A 15,780-nucleotide genomic window follows, 5' to 3' on the forward strand; every position below is an offset into this window, starting at 1 on the left:
TAGAGGACAACTCCTTGCTACTGTTGAAGTTAAAACATTACCTACTGATACATCCAATCGTCAGCTTTCGGGTATTAGCATTCAACAGAAGATCAATAAAAGAAAGGCCTACTCTTCTACTAATATCGTAAACCATATCTTGTCTACGTGCCGAAACTGTTACCTGTGTAAAAATAATGTGATAATAGACAGTGAAATTGCCAGAAAAATAAAAAGGGCATTGTCTGAAAATATCACTATGGAATTTAAAGATGAATCGATGAAAAACAAAGCACCAGCAAAAGTTACTGCCATTGATCAAATTGTCAATGAACCAAATAATACCAAGGACGAAAAGTATATTGAACCTGTTAATGAGACACCAGTAAAAATTGTGTATGACGCAAAATGGAATAATGATTATTATACTGATTACGAACTAAGAGAAGACAATAGCTACAATATCAAGAGAGAACATGTTGAACTATTCTATGGAACTGATTCAAAATGTACAAAGTTAATCATTGATATTAATTATGTATCATAATATATTTTTGTATTAATATTCTACATAGCATTATTTCATTGAAAATATATTATGCATTACATTGTTATGTGTTCATTATTTTTAGAGTAAGCTAGCATATCAAACGTTTAGAATGTCTAATAAAACCTCGGAGATGTAAGAAAAGGAATTTGCATACATCTATTGTCAGACACATGGGAACAAATTCTTTCTTGAATTTGCCTCCTGGATAAATAAAAAAAAAGACATTTCATTCAAGAAATTATGACTAAATTCTAAATAAGCAACAAACTCTTTCCAGAAGCTACCTCATGTAAACACAATGACGAAATTACACTTAAGAAATTATGAAAAATTGTAAATAAGTAGCAAATTTTTTCAAAAATATGTTAATACGTTTAAGCAATAAATATCTTTAAGCTTAACCCGTCTTTATTCTTTAAAATAGTTTTATTCATTTCATTAAATTATGAAGAAATTGTAAGTAAGTAACAATATCTTTCTTGAATTCGCTTCCTGGACACAATACAGATATTTAATTCAAGAAATCATAATAAAATCGCACGTAAGTAATAAAGTCTTTATTGTTTTCCCCTATTGGATACACAATACTGAAATTTCATTCAAGAAATTATGAAGGAATTCTAAATAGGTAACACACTCATGTTACCTCATGGATAAACAATGCAGAAATTTCATTTAAGAAATTATAAAAAATTGTAAGTAAGTAGCAAATTCTTTCTTGAATTTGCCTCCTGGGTAAATAAAAAGACAGTTCATTAAAGAAATTATGACAAAATTCTAAGTAAGTAACAAAATATTTCTTGAATTCACCTGCTGTATAAACAAAAAGACATTTCGTTAGATAAATTATGAAAAAATTCCAAGTAAGTAACAAACTCTTTATTGTTTTCATGACTTAGATACAATATGTAGAAATTTAATTCAAGAAATTATGAAAAAATTCTCAGAAAGTAACAATTTCGTTCTTGAAGTCAACTCTTGGATACACAATACGGAAATTTCATTTAGGAAATTATAAAAAAAAACAATTTCTTTCTTGAAGTCAACTCTTGGATGCACAATACGGAAATTTCATTCAAGAAATTATGAAAATATTTGTAAGTGTAAGTAACAAACTGTTTTTGTTTTCACCTCTTGGATATACAGTACAGATAGTTCATTCAAGAAATTATGAAAAAACCGCAAGTAACTTTTTTTTCTCTTTATCAAAAACAATTTTCACTTAGCTACACGATGTAGAAATTTAATTCAAGAAATTATGAAAAAAATTATCAGTAAGTAACAATTTCTTTCTTGAAGTCAACTCATGGATACACAATACTTAAATTTAATTCAAGAATTTCATGACTTAGATACACGATGTAGAAATTTGATTCAAGAAATTATGAAAAAATTCTCAGTAAGTAACAATTTCTTTCTTGAACTCGACTCTTGGATAGACAATGTGAAAATTTCATTCAAGAAATGATGAAAATATTTGTAAGTAATTAACAAAATCTTTATTGATTCCACCTCTTTGATATACAGTACATATACTTCATTCTATAACGTGTGAAAAAAATAGAAATTAAGTAACTTTTTTTTCTATTTATAAAAAAAAATTTTCACTTATCTAAATGAGGTAGAAATTCAATTCAAGAAATTACTGAAAAATTCTCAGTAAGTAACAATTGTTTTCTTGAAGTCAACTCTTGGATACGCAATACGGAAATTTGATTCAAGAAATTATGAAAAAATTGTAACTAAGTAGCAAATTCTTTCTTGAATTTACCTGTTGGACCAACAAAAAAGTCATTTAATTCAAGAAATTATGACAAAACTCTATGTAAGTAACAAACTCTTTATTGTTTTCACGAGTTAGATATACGACGTAGAAATTAAATTCAAGAAATTATGCAAAAATTCTAAGTCTAAGTAGCAAATTCTTTCTTGAATTCACCTGTTGGATAAACAAAAAAACATTTCGTTCAAGAAATTATGACAAAATTCTAATTAAGTAACAAACTTAATTGTTTTCACGAGTTAGATATACGACGTATAAATTTAATTAAAGAAATTATTAAAAAATTATAATTCTATTTAGAAATTTATTTCTTGATTTAACCTTTTGTATAAAAAAAAAAAAAAAAAAAATACACCTTGTTAAGGAAATTATTAAAAAACAATTGTTAATTACCAATATTTATTTTTTTCTCTAGTTAGTAAACGCTGTATAAATGAAATAAATTAAATTATGAAAAAAATTATCATTAATAAACAATTTATTTATTGAAGTTAACTCTTGGATACAGAATACGGAAATTTCATTAAAGAAATTATGAAAATATTTGTAAGTAAGTAACAAACTCTTTATTAATTTCACCTCTTGGATATACAGTACAGATACTTCATTCAAGAAATTATGAAAAATCGCAAGTAAGTAGCTTTTTTTCTCTTTATCACAAACAATTTTCACTTAGCTACGCGATGTAGAAATTTAATTCAATAAATTATGAAAAAATTCTCAGTAAGTAACAATTTCTTTCTTGATGTCAACTCTTGCATGCACACAATACGGAAATTTCATTCAAGAAATTATAAAAAATATTTGTAAGTAAGTAACAAGCTCTTTATTGATTTCACCTCTTGAATATACAGTACAGATACTTCATTCAAGAAACATGATTAAACACGTTTTGAAACTACATGCTATTTGTATGCCTTTGTATGCTATTTGTATGCTATTTGTATGCACGAGGTTACGTGCGCGCACGTAACCTCGTCTAAATGAACCTTAAAAAAATGAAATAAAGCTATGTCGACTTTGCATATATCTCTTGATTGGTCCCTAAAAAACCAGCCTGGTTGAAAACGTGGAGTTTTCGTACTGCTCACTTTTTTGCAATGTGTATGAACCAGCGGGGAATCCTCGCTCGTTTGGAAAGGTGCCGAGGAAAGGCATACACATAGCATGTAGTTTCAAAACGTGTTTAATCACGTTTCTTGAATGAAGTATCTGTACTGTATATTCAAGAGGTGAAATCAATAAAGAGCTTGTTACTTACTTACAAATATTTTTTATAATTTCTTGAATGAAATTTTCGTATTGTGTGTATCCAAGAGTTTACTTAAAGAAAGAAATTTTTACTTAATGAAAATTTTTTCATAATTTCTAGAATTAAATTTCTACATCGCGTAGCTAAGTGAAAATTGTTTGTGATAAAGAGAAAAAAAGCTACTTACTTGCGTTGTTTTCATAATTTCTTGAATGAAGTATCTGTACTGTATATCCAAGAGGTGAAATTAATAAAGAGTTTGTTACTTAAATACAAAATTTGTCCATAATTTATTGAATTAAATGTCTGTATTGTGTATTCGAGAGTTGGCTTCAAGATGTAAATGGCTGATGGATGTGAATTTTTTTCATAAGGTCTTTAAATTAATTTAAAAGGCGTATATCCCTACCGTGAAATCCCTAAAGAGTTTGTAACTTGATAAGAATTTTGTCATAATTTAGTGAACGAAATGTCTTTTTTGTTTTTTTTTTGTTTATCAAACAGGTTAATTCAATAAAGAATTTGCTACTTAGACTGATAATTTTTTCATAATTTCTTGAATTAAATTTATCCTTCGTATATCTAAATCGTGAAAACAATAAAGTTTGTTACTTACTTAGAATTTTCTCATAATTTCTTGAACGAAATGTTTTTTTTTTGTTTATCCAACAGGTGAATTCAAGAAAGAATTTGCTACTTAGACTGAAAATTTTTTCATAATTTCTTTAATTTAATTTCTACGTCGTATATCTAACTCGTGAAAACAATAAAGAGTTTGTTACTTACTTAGAATTTTTGTCATAATTTCTTGAACGAAATGTATTTTTTGTTGGTCCAACAGGTAAATTCAAGAAAGAATTTGCTACTTAGTTACAATTTTTTCATAATTTCTTGAATCAAATTTCCGTATTGCGTATCCAAGAGTTGACTTCAAGAAAGAAATTGTTACTTACTGAGAATTTTTCAATACTTTCTTGAATTAAATTTCTACATCATTTAGCTAAGTGAAAATTGTTTGTGATAAAGAGAAAAAAAAAAGTTACTTTTTTGCGATTTTTTCACAATTTATTTAATGAAGTATTTGTACTGTATATCATAGATGTGAAATGAATAAAGAGTTTTTTACTTACTTACAAACATTTTCATAATTTCCTTCATGAAATTTCCACATTGTGTATCCAAGAGTCGACTTCAAGCAATAAATTGTTACTTACTGAGAATTTTTTCATAATTTCTTTAATCAAATTTCTACATCGTTTAGCTTAGTCATGAAAGTATTGTATTAAATTTCAGTATTCTTTATCCAAGAGTTGACTTCAAGACAGATATTGTTACATACTGAGAATTTTTTTTCATAATTTATTGAATTAAATTTATAAATCGTGTATCTCAGTGAAAATTGTTTTTTATAAAGAGAAAAAAAAGTTACTTACTTGCGGTTTTATCATAATTTCTTGAATAAAGTATCTGTACTGTATATCCAAGAGGTGAAAACAAAAAGAGTTTGTTAATTACACTTACAAATATTTTCGTAATTTCTTTAATTAAATTTCCGTATTGTGTATCCAAAAGTTGACTTCAAGAAAGAAATTGTTTTTTTTTCATAATTTACTAAAAGAAATATCAGTATTATGTATACAAGAGTTGAATTCAAGAACGAAATTGTTACTTACTGAGAATGTTTTCATAATTTCTTGAATGAAATTTCTACATCGTGTATCTAAGTCATGAAAACAATAAAGAGTTTGTTACTTAATTGAAATTTTGTCATAATTTCTCGAATAAAATGTCTTTTTGTATATTCAGCAGGTGAATTCAAGAAGGAATTTACTACTTACTTGCAATATTTTACTAATTTCTTTAATGAACTGTCTTTTTTATTTAAACAGGAGGCGAATTCAAGAAAGAATTTGCTACTTACTTAAAATTTTTTATAATTTATTAAATGAAATTTATTAATTGTGTATCAATGATGTAAATTTAGTGTGTTAAATATTTACAAATAATTAATAATTTCTTTAATGAAATTTCAGTATTGTTTATCAAATAGGTGAAAACTATAAAGACTTAATTACTTTCTTGAGATTTTATTATTATTTCTTGAATTAAATATCTTTATTGTGTCCATGAATATAATTATTTATATATTTTTCTAATTAATAAATATTTATTATTAGTTCAGTGAAACGATGAAAAATATTATAAAGTGTAATAATGGTTTAAGCATAATTATATTTAGTGCTTATACACATGAACATATTTTTGAATGAAATGGCTACTTACTTACAGTTTTTGATAATTTCATAAATGAAATTTCTGCAGTGTGTATCCCTGAGGTAACTTCAAGAAAGAGTTTGTTGCTTACTTAGAGTTTCGTCATAATTTCTTGAATGAAATGTCTTTTTTTATTTATCCAAGAGGCGAATTCAAGAAACAATTTGTTCCCATGTGTCTGACAATAGATGTATGCAAATTCCTTTTCTTACATCTCCGACGTTTTATTAGACATTCTAAACGTTTGACATGCTAGCTTACTCTAAAAATAATGAACACATAACAATGTAATGCATAATATATTTTTAATGAAATAATGCTATGTAGAATATTAAAACAAAAAATATATTATGATACATTATTAATATCAATGATTAACTTTGGACATTTTGAATCTGTTCAATAAAATAGTTCACCTTTTTCTCTCTTGATATTATAGCTATTGTCTTCTCTTAGTTCGTAATCAGTAGAATAATCATTATTCCATTTTTAGTCATACACAATCTTTACTGGTTTCTCATCAACAGGCTCAATATGCTTTTCGTCTTTGGTATTATTTGGATCAATGACTGTTTTACCAATGGCAGTAACGTTTGCTGGTGCTTTGTTTTTCATCGATTCATCTTTATATTCCATAGTGATATTTTATGAAAATGCCTTTTTTATTTTTATGGCCATTTCACTGTCTATTATCACATTATTTTTACACAGGTAGCAGTTTCGGCACGTAGACAAGATATGGTTTACGATATTAGTAGAAGAGTATGCCTTTCTTTTATTGACCTTCCGTTGAATGCTAATACCCGAAAGGTGACGATTGGATGTATCAGTAGGTAATGTGTTACCTGCAACAGTAACAAGGAGTTGTCCTCTATCATCAATGATTATTTTTATGTTGGCATTCTCTTTGAGTGCAATCATCTCTGGAGATCTCAATCTCACATAACCACCAACATAAGAGCTGAATTTTTTCGGTTTTCCAAAGAAATTTAATTACTTACTGTCATGACAAGGGATGCATACATTTCCAATAGTGCTAACACCTGTACTTGTTTCAGAGTTTAAATACTTCTCTTTGTCGGCATTCAATGCTGCAATAACCTTGTTATGTAAACACACTTTATTAAAATGCTCCATCTTCACTTTTTTTTTAAGATATGACTTATGTGTTTATCGTTCCACTGTGTAAAAAATACTGATTTAATACATGCAATAGATTAGGTAGTGTCAATAACCGGTCATAGAATACAAGTGGGAAAGTCACATCGTGTCTCTGACCAATCACAGAGCGCAATTGTTAGAACTGTAAGCATATTTTGACATTTTAAGTTATGTACAAAAAGAAAAAAATAAATAAAGTTGAAAAATTTCGAAGTTTTAAAAAACTTTTAATTAAACACTTTTAGGATATCGAGTGTCTTTACTGAAAAGGAGAAAAATCACACGGAATCCGGCAACTGAGTCTCTCAATCCCCGTAAAGCTCTTTTAAAAGATACAAAAAACTACTTATTTAACACAAAAATTTCGTTTTTATTGACCACCAAGTAAAGAAAAACCACCGGGAATCAGGCAACAGAGTCTCTCAATCCCTGTAAAGCTCTTTTAAAAGATACAAAAACTAGTTATTTAACACAAAAATTTCTTTTTTATTTACCACCAAGTAAAGAAAAACCACCCGGAATCCGGCAACTGAGTCTCTCAATCCCCGTAAAGCTATTTTAAAAGATACATAAACTACTTATTTAACACTAAATTTTCGTTTTTAATTACCACTAAGTAAAGTAAAACCATATGGAATTAGGCGACTGAGTCTCTCAAACCCTGTAAAGCTCTTTTAAAAGATAAAACAAATGACCACCAAGTAAAGAAAAAACTACACGGAATCAGGCAACTGAGTCTCTGAAACCCCATAAATCTCTTTTAAAATATACAAAAACTACTTATTTAACACAAAAATTTCATTTTTAATGACCACCAAGTAAAGAAAAACCACACGGAATCAGGCAACTGAGTCTCTCAATCCCCGTAAAGCTCTTTTAAAAGATACAAAAACTACTTATTTAACACAAAAATTTCGTTTTTAATGACCACCAAGTGAAGAAAACCACACGGAATCAGGCAACTGAGTCTCTTAAACTCTTTTAAAAGATAAAAACTACTTATTTAACACAAAATTTCGTTTTTAATGACCACTAGTAAAGAAAACCACACGGAATCAGGCAACTGAGTCTCTCAAACCCCTTAAAGCTCTTTTAAAAGATACAAAAACTACTGATTTAACAAAAAAATTTAGTTTTTAATGACCACAAATTACAGGAAAAAAACACGTAATTTGTAAACTTATTATATAAAACCAATTAAAGCTATTTTAAAATATACAAAAACTACTTATTTAACACAAAATTTTCGTTTTTAATGACCACCAAGTAAAGAAAAACCACCCGGACTCAGGCGACAGAGTCTCACAATCCCCTTATAGGTCCGTTAAAAGTTTCTAAAACTACTTATTTAACACAAAAAGTTCGTTTTTAATGACCATCATGTAATTAAAAACCACACGGAATTATGCAGCTGACTCTCTCAATCCCCGTCAAGCTCTTTTAAAACTGTAACAAGCTAAACCATGACAAAGCACTACTCTCGTGGAACTCAATCCCCATTTAGCTCAATCCCCATGCAACTGAACACCCTTGTAACTGAACCCCTGTATAACCGAAACCTCCATGAAACTGTACCCCCTTTAACTGAACACTCATGCAACTCAACCCTCCATGTAACCCATCTCCCTGAAAACACTTTTCAGTCATTTTCTCGTACTCTCGTGGAACTCAATCCCCATTTAACTCAACCCCCGTGCACCTGAGCCCCCGTGTTCCTGAACCTCGGTACAACCGCAACCCCCGGGTACCGGTCGCCCCGTGATCTGACCTCTCATGCACCTCCACCCACCATGCACCCCATCTCCCTCAAAACACTTTTCAGTCATTTTCTCGTTAAATTGACAATACGCTCCAAAACATCACTTGTGTATTATAGAGTACATAATCATGGCATCTGCTCCAATTCACAAATCCCATTACCCCTTTTTTTTGCAAAGGTTAATCAAACATCTCCGATTGTAAATGCATTAAAAAATTTTCCACTCACTAATTACCCCTTTTTTGCAAATAGCTATGTAATTAGATTAAAAATGAAGATATTTATGCAGAGTTTCAGGTAGCTATGGCTAAGTTTGATAAAAGACCAGTTATTTTCTTGCGAAAACACACAAAATCAGAAAAAATAACTGAACCACCCGTGAAACAGAACGCCGGTCTACCCGAACCCCCGTACAACTGAACTCCCCCATGTAACTGAACCACTCTATAACCAAACCCCTGTACAAGTGACCCTCCATTCTACTTAAAACCATTTAACTTAGCCACATGATACTGAAGCCACATGTTAGTTACCTCTTGTGCAACTTCCCTCACTCCATATGCTTGTCAGTCATTTCTTGTTAATTTTTTTATGTATAAAAAATGTAAAATTGACAAAACTGAGGACACAAAAACCCTGTTCGGTTTTGTTGTTAAAATTATCAAATCGCTAATTACCCCTTTTTTTCTCCACCTTCAAATGTTCCTTTAGTCATTGCCCAGTTAACACTAAGATGTAAATTGAGTAATCCTCTCGCAATAACAAACCAAACCAGATTATACCCGCTTAACCGGATCAAAAATGGCGGTCACACTAACTTTATTAGTAATTGGACTTTCAGTCCTACATTCACGGGTTTCTGCAAAGTGCTATGGACTTCATTGAAAAAATACCAGTTTAAAAAAAAGAAAAAAAAAGACATTGAACTTTATGTTTACCTATAGGACCGGTAGCATACTATACCTATCAGAAAAAACTTGTTTGGTACGGAGGGGCAAGCAAATAACATGGTAATTCCTATACAGGCAAGCAATATGGTAGGTACTACTCTACTCTAGTACCCTTTTTAATAGTCGAAAGTGATTGGAGGGCAACTAGCCCCCCCCCTCCCACACCTATCATTCCCCCAAATACATCCAATCAAAATTTTGAGATAGCCATTTTGTTCAGCGTAGTTGATTTCCAGATAGAAAATATGTTTTTGAGGAGGACACTCCCCCACAACCCTCAGGGCAAGGATTTTAAGTTATGCCCAGGAGGCATTTAATGTTTTTATAGAAGGCGTTGTCGTAGAAACTTGAAAAAAGCCCATTCGATTGGAGATTCAACGGGCTAGTGCCCTTTTTAATAGTCGACAGTGATTGGAGGGCAACTAGCCCCCCCCCCCAAGCCCCTCATTACCCCAAACACATCCAATCAAAATTTTTAGATAGCCATTTTGTTCAGCGTAGTTGATTTCCATATAGAAAATTTGTTTTTAACGAGGACACTCCCCCACAACCCTCAGGGCAAGGATTTTAAGTTATGCCCTAAGGGCATATAAGGTTTTTATTGAAGGCATCGTCGTATAAACTTCAAAACAGGCTCATTCGATTGTAAATTCAAAGGGCTAGTACCCTTTTTAATAGTAGAAAATGATTGGAGGGCAACTAGTCCCCCCACGCCCATCATTCCTCCGAATACATCCAATCAAAATTTTGAGATAGCCATTCTGTTCAGCGTAGTTGATTTCCAGATGGAAAATATGTTTGTGAGGAGGATACTCCCCCACAACCCTCAGGGCAAGGGTTTTAAGTTATGCCCTGGGGGCATATAAGGTTTTCATAGTAGGCTGTGTCGTAGAAACTTCAAAACAGGTTCATTCGATTGGAATTTCAAAGGGCTAGTGCCCTTTTTAATTGTCGAAAGTGATTGGAGGGCAACTAGCCCCCCCCCCCCCACGTCCATCATTCACCCAAACGCAACCAGTCCAAATTTTGAGATAGCCATTTTGTTCAGCGTGGTTGATTTCTAGATAGAAAATATGTTTTTGAGGAGGACATTCTCCCACAACCCTCAGGGCAAGGGTTTTAGTTATGCTCAGGGGGCATATAATGTTTTTATAGAAGGCGTTGTCATAGAAACTACAGAAAAAGCTCATTCAATTTTAAATTCAACGGGCTCGTGCACTTTTTAATAGTCGAAAGTGATTGGAGGGCAACTAGCCCCCCCCCCTCCCCCACGCCCATCATTCCCCCAAACACTTCCAATACAAATTTTGAGATAGCTATTTTGTTCAGCGTAGTTGATTTACAGATAGAAAATATGTTTTTGAGGAGGATACTCCGCTACAGCCCTCAGGGCAAGGGTTTTAAGATATGCCCTGGGGGCATATAAGGTTTTTATAGAAGACTTTGTCGTAGAAACTTCAGAAAAGGGTTCATTCGATTTAAAATTCACAGGGCTAGTGCCCTTTTTAAAAGTCGAAAGTGATTAGTAATTTTTTTTTTGTTGTTGTTGTTGTTTAGACCAGGGCACTTCGTATCGAAGGAGTTGTTGTTGGAACTTCGAAAGGGGCTCATTCGATTGAAAATAGAAAGGACTGATGCCCTTTTTATTAATCGAAAGTGATTGGAGGGCTGCTAATCCCCCTTCCAATCCCACCCTCCCATTTGCCCGTTATGTTTAAAAACTAAATGTTGCCTCAAGATTAAATCAAAATGCACTGTGATTATGCTAATTCCCAATAAAGCATCTGAGCAGTATCTCAAGAACGACTGAGTGTTTTATGTTCAAACGTTCGAGGTTATTTTTTCTCTTAAGATTTAACCAATGAAAATAGTTTAAGTGTATCAAAGCTATCAAAGAAAGCAAACAGATTTTTTTGCGAATGGTATTAAGTTTCCCATTTCAGGTCAACTAGAGGAGGCATGAAATTAATTTAAATAGTACTATTTGTGTCCAGATTTTTAAAAGGGTGTATGTTGTTAAAAATTGCTGAAAACTTTTCTCCAGCATACAAATAGCAGGCCAAACTATAAAGTCTTAAAAAACGAAAGGATTTAACGTATTATTTTCTTTTTCCCTGAAAAGACTATGTCAATATAAAACGAAAAGAAACTAAAAACTTTTTCCACAAAATAAGTTTTTCAAAGAAAAGTAAAGAACTCCATTAAACAAAAAATGAGCAAAAATAAAATAATCTACCAAGCTTGAAACTACCACAAATCAACATCGATAAATAAATGAAACCAAAAACGAACAGAAATTAAAATAAATAACCGAGTCAAACTCAAATCGAGCAGAAATTAACATAAGTTGGGCGCAAAACCCCTATGCCTTCCCAAGACAAGAACAAAATTTGCACTTTAATGAAAAAAATATAAATGTTTTTACTTTTATAACTTTAATAAATCAAATAATTCTAACATTTTGATTACTAAATATCAGTGTATGTATATTAAACTGACGATGCACATTCATTTGTATCTTTTTCAGTAAAGTGCAAATTATGTTCTGGCCTTGGGAAGGCATAGGGGTTTTGCGCCCAACTTATGTTAATTTCTGCTCCCTTTGAGTTTGAATCGGTTATTTATTGTAATTTCTGATCGTTTTGGGTTTCATTTATTTATCGATGCTGATTTGTGGTAGTTTCGAGCTTGGTAGATTATTTTTTTTTATTTTTGCTCATTTTTTGTTTAATGGAGTTCTTTACTTTTCTTTGAAAAACTTATTCTGTGGAAAAAGTTTTTTTAATTAATTTTGAAAAGAACTTTGTTTCACTCCTAAGAAAATGATATAACTTTTTATCATTATTAGATAGCGCTAATAATGCGATAAATTCTGGACGAGATGTAAACATGCACCCAATGAGCCCTTGAATCATCCCCCACCTCCCTAAAAAAATATTAAAGTTTTCATAAGTCGCCTACATTGTTTAACATTTTCACTAGCTAATTTTGAAAAAGAAGGGCATAAGAATGTACACAATGAGCCCTTGAATCATCCCCCCCCCCCCGAAAAAATATTAAAGTTTTCATAAGTAGCCTACATTGTTTAATATTTTCACTAGCTAATTTTGAAGAGCTTTGTTTCAGCCCTACGAAAATGATATAACTTTTTATAATTATTAGATAGCGCTAATAATGCCATCAATTCTGGACGAGATGCAAAAATGTACCCAATGAGCCCTTGAATCATCCCCCACCTCCCTAAAAAATATTAAAGTTTTCATAAGTCAGATACATTGTTTAACATTTTCACCAGTCAATTTTGAAAAAGAAGGACATAAGAATGTCCCCAATGAACCCTTGGAACATCCCCCACCTTCCTAAAAAATATTGAAGCTTTCGAAAGTAGCACACATTGTTAAACGTTTCCACTAGCTAATTTTGAAAAGAGCGTTGTTTCACCCCTAAGAAAATGATAAAACTTTGTATCATTATTAGATACCGCTAATAATGCAATCAATTCTGGTGGAAATAAGCAAGATAGCTTCACATGACGCCCGGACTATAGGAACAAAGAACTTTTCAACGTTTCGTGAACGTCCGCAAACTGTTCCTAGCCATCTAATTTAGCAGATTGGTCAAAAATGTGCTTTGAAAATAGTTGTTTTCGTTGTGTCTTAATTTTTATAGTGACGATAATTTCTTTTAATAGGGATTTTATTGCTGGATGTTTGCATGAATAGCTCAAGTATCTTAGGTTAGTAAATAGAAAAGTCAAAATGAGGAAACATTTTAGGCCATGGGGGGGATTTTATAAAAAAAGGATAATATTCTAAATTGTCATATTTCATAATGTTAGGCAAAAAGTAACGGAATGGGATGTTCAAAGCATCTGCTTGTCTAAATCCCGAAAGATGAGGTCAGAGATGACGTTCAGATAACTTTTTTCTTACACATTTTTAACTCTTAATGGGGCCTCTATATTGAAAATGGGGGGGGGGGGGTAAAAAAGTTGGAATGGAGGCAAGTGGGCCCTGGAGGTTGAGCAGAGGGGACCTCTGGACGAGATTTAATGTCCTTGGTAATAGCCTCATACTATATCTTAGATAGGTCCGGGTATGATTTGCAAAACAGCCAGAAATTTTTTAAAAATAGAGAGTCATTATATTTATTTTAAGTTTTTAACTTGTTCCCTGCTTTAGCTGAAAAATCTTTTCTGTTTGTTTAGTTCTGTTTCTCAAGCGCGCAAAAAAAAGTATTAAAAAAAATGGGGGAGGGGTCCAAAAAGTTGGGGAAAGGCAGGGCCCCTTGGAGGTTGGGGCAGGGGACCTTACAACAGTCTTCAAATACTATTTGTGTATTATACAGAACACAACACAGAACACCCAAATGAAGAATAATATGTATCTCTTAATAGAGTTAGCATTCCCTGATGTCTTACCTTTTTCGTTTCTACTTCTTCCAAATTTATCATGTCTCATAGAAAATTGTGTCAATCAGATATTCTGTCCTGTCTGTATTTCCAACTCTCTGATAAGAATGTTCCAATGTTCAAATTTCCTTATCTGATGATGTTACCTTGTTATCCCAATATTTCTAGCACTGTGATTTGGAGGTCAATGATCTTGTACTGGTTGCATTCACTGAGCATATTGCGGCACTCCTGTTAGTATTTCTGACTCCCTGATTGGTCTAGAGAGAGGCATGTGATCTTGTTCGTACACGGATTGTAGGCCTCTGATTGGCTGTCATCTTGTTCGTACCGTTGTTCGTATCGTTGTTCGTTTCGCACTGATTACCCTCCTGCTACTCAAGTGGTATATGTGTATTTCACAGACCCTGCCAATCGATAACAGGATTGGTAACCATATAAGTTGTATCTAATTCAAAATCTTTTTTTGCTAGAAATTTCTTTGATTTTTACTGCTAATATATTTTCAAATAAAATCACCTCAAATAAAACATCTGAAGCGATATCAATCAATTATTAAATGTAATGAAAGTTACAAAATTAACAAGATAATTTAACGTGTCTGAAGCTTTTATGTGCGGAGCGAAGTATGATATTAAATTACACGGAGGGAAAGGTAGCAGGATGGAGAAAGGGAACTTGTCCGAGAAAAAGAGAGAAAAATAGCCATCGGAATCGAACTGGACTAATTTATTCAGATGAATATATGTATTCAGATAGATGTATGGACTAACCAAAATGCATCACCGACTCCAGATCAAGAAGACGACTTGTTTGCTAAGTTTCTCTATACGACTGGGCTGCGGATGAACTTTTCATGTCAAAATTCTAACAATATAAGCACCGTAGCAGCAAATGCGCACCGCGTAGCAGCAAATATTATCAGTGCATATGAATATGAGGAGAGAGTTCAGGTCTTCCTGAGCCAGAGTCAAAGATCAGGGAAAAGTAGTTTTTGCCCGCTAGAATCTTCGTTGACTAATTCTGCACTTACCCGTGGTTAAGTAAAGGGAACTTGAAAAAGAAATTGAATTTGATTAAGAGAGAGAAAACTAGCTATCGGTATTGGATAGGACTAATTTATCCAGATGGACGTATGTTTGTGAGCCTGCAACTACTGAGGATTTATTGAGAAGAAAACCTAATTTTCTTCTGTTCTCCCTATTGAGACAACGAACTAGATAACTGTCCTTGCTCATGTATGTGGTATAAATGGTATCCTGGTATCAGTAGTGTCAGAGGTATAATGCTGTGGTATTAAAGTTTATCGCGAAGAGCAGAAAATTGGCTCTTGCGCTTCAGATTTACCTCTTCAACTACCGCCGACTTCTCTTTATGGAGGTTTATCGAATTTCAGGAAGTCTGGTTCTGTTTGTTAGGAAAAAGGAAATAATAGCGCCTGGTTTGTCCTCCCTTTTTTACGTATTATTTGTTGGAGGTTATGCGTGTTCAATTTCCTTGAAGTTATAGAACTTGTCTTATGTAATAATTTTTTTGAATCAACACAAATCACTTTCAACAGTTCGTGGTAACGAACTGTAAGTAACGAGCGACTTGGCTCAATAGTAACCGAAACTAAAAAAACGGTTATCATTTTGATATCAGTAGATACATTAAAAGGA

General features: G+C 32.1%; 1 protein-coding gene across 1 annotated transcript in view; it reads left to right on the forward strand.

Moving 5' to 3' along the window:
- Polr2G (DNA-directed RNA polymerase II subunit Rpb7) overlaps nt 1–15,162 on the forward strand; it is a 185,513-nt gene extending 170,351 nt beyond the window's left edge. Inside the window, exon 6 of the mRNA XM_089086169.1 lies at nt 14,875–15,162. Coding sequence (XP_088942295.1) covers nt 14,875–15,162 — 288 coding nt within the window. The remainder of the gene's footprint in view (nt 1–14,874) is intronic.
- The last annotated feature ends 618 nt before the right edge of the window (nt 15,163–15,780 follow it).

Source organism: Artemia sp. Qi Xiang Cuo, chromosome 3 (assembly GCF_049724085.1).
Source record: "Artemia sp. Qi Xiang Cuo chromosome 3, ASM4972408v1, whole genome shotgun sequence".
Taxonomy (NCBI): domain Eukaryota; kingdom Metazoa; phylum Arthropoda; class Branchiopoda; order Anostraca; family Artemiidae; genus Artemia; species Artemia sp. Qi Xiang Cuo.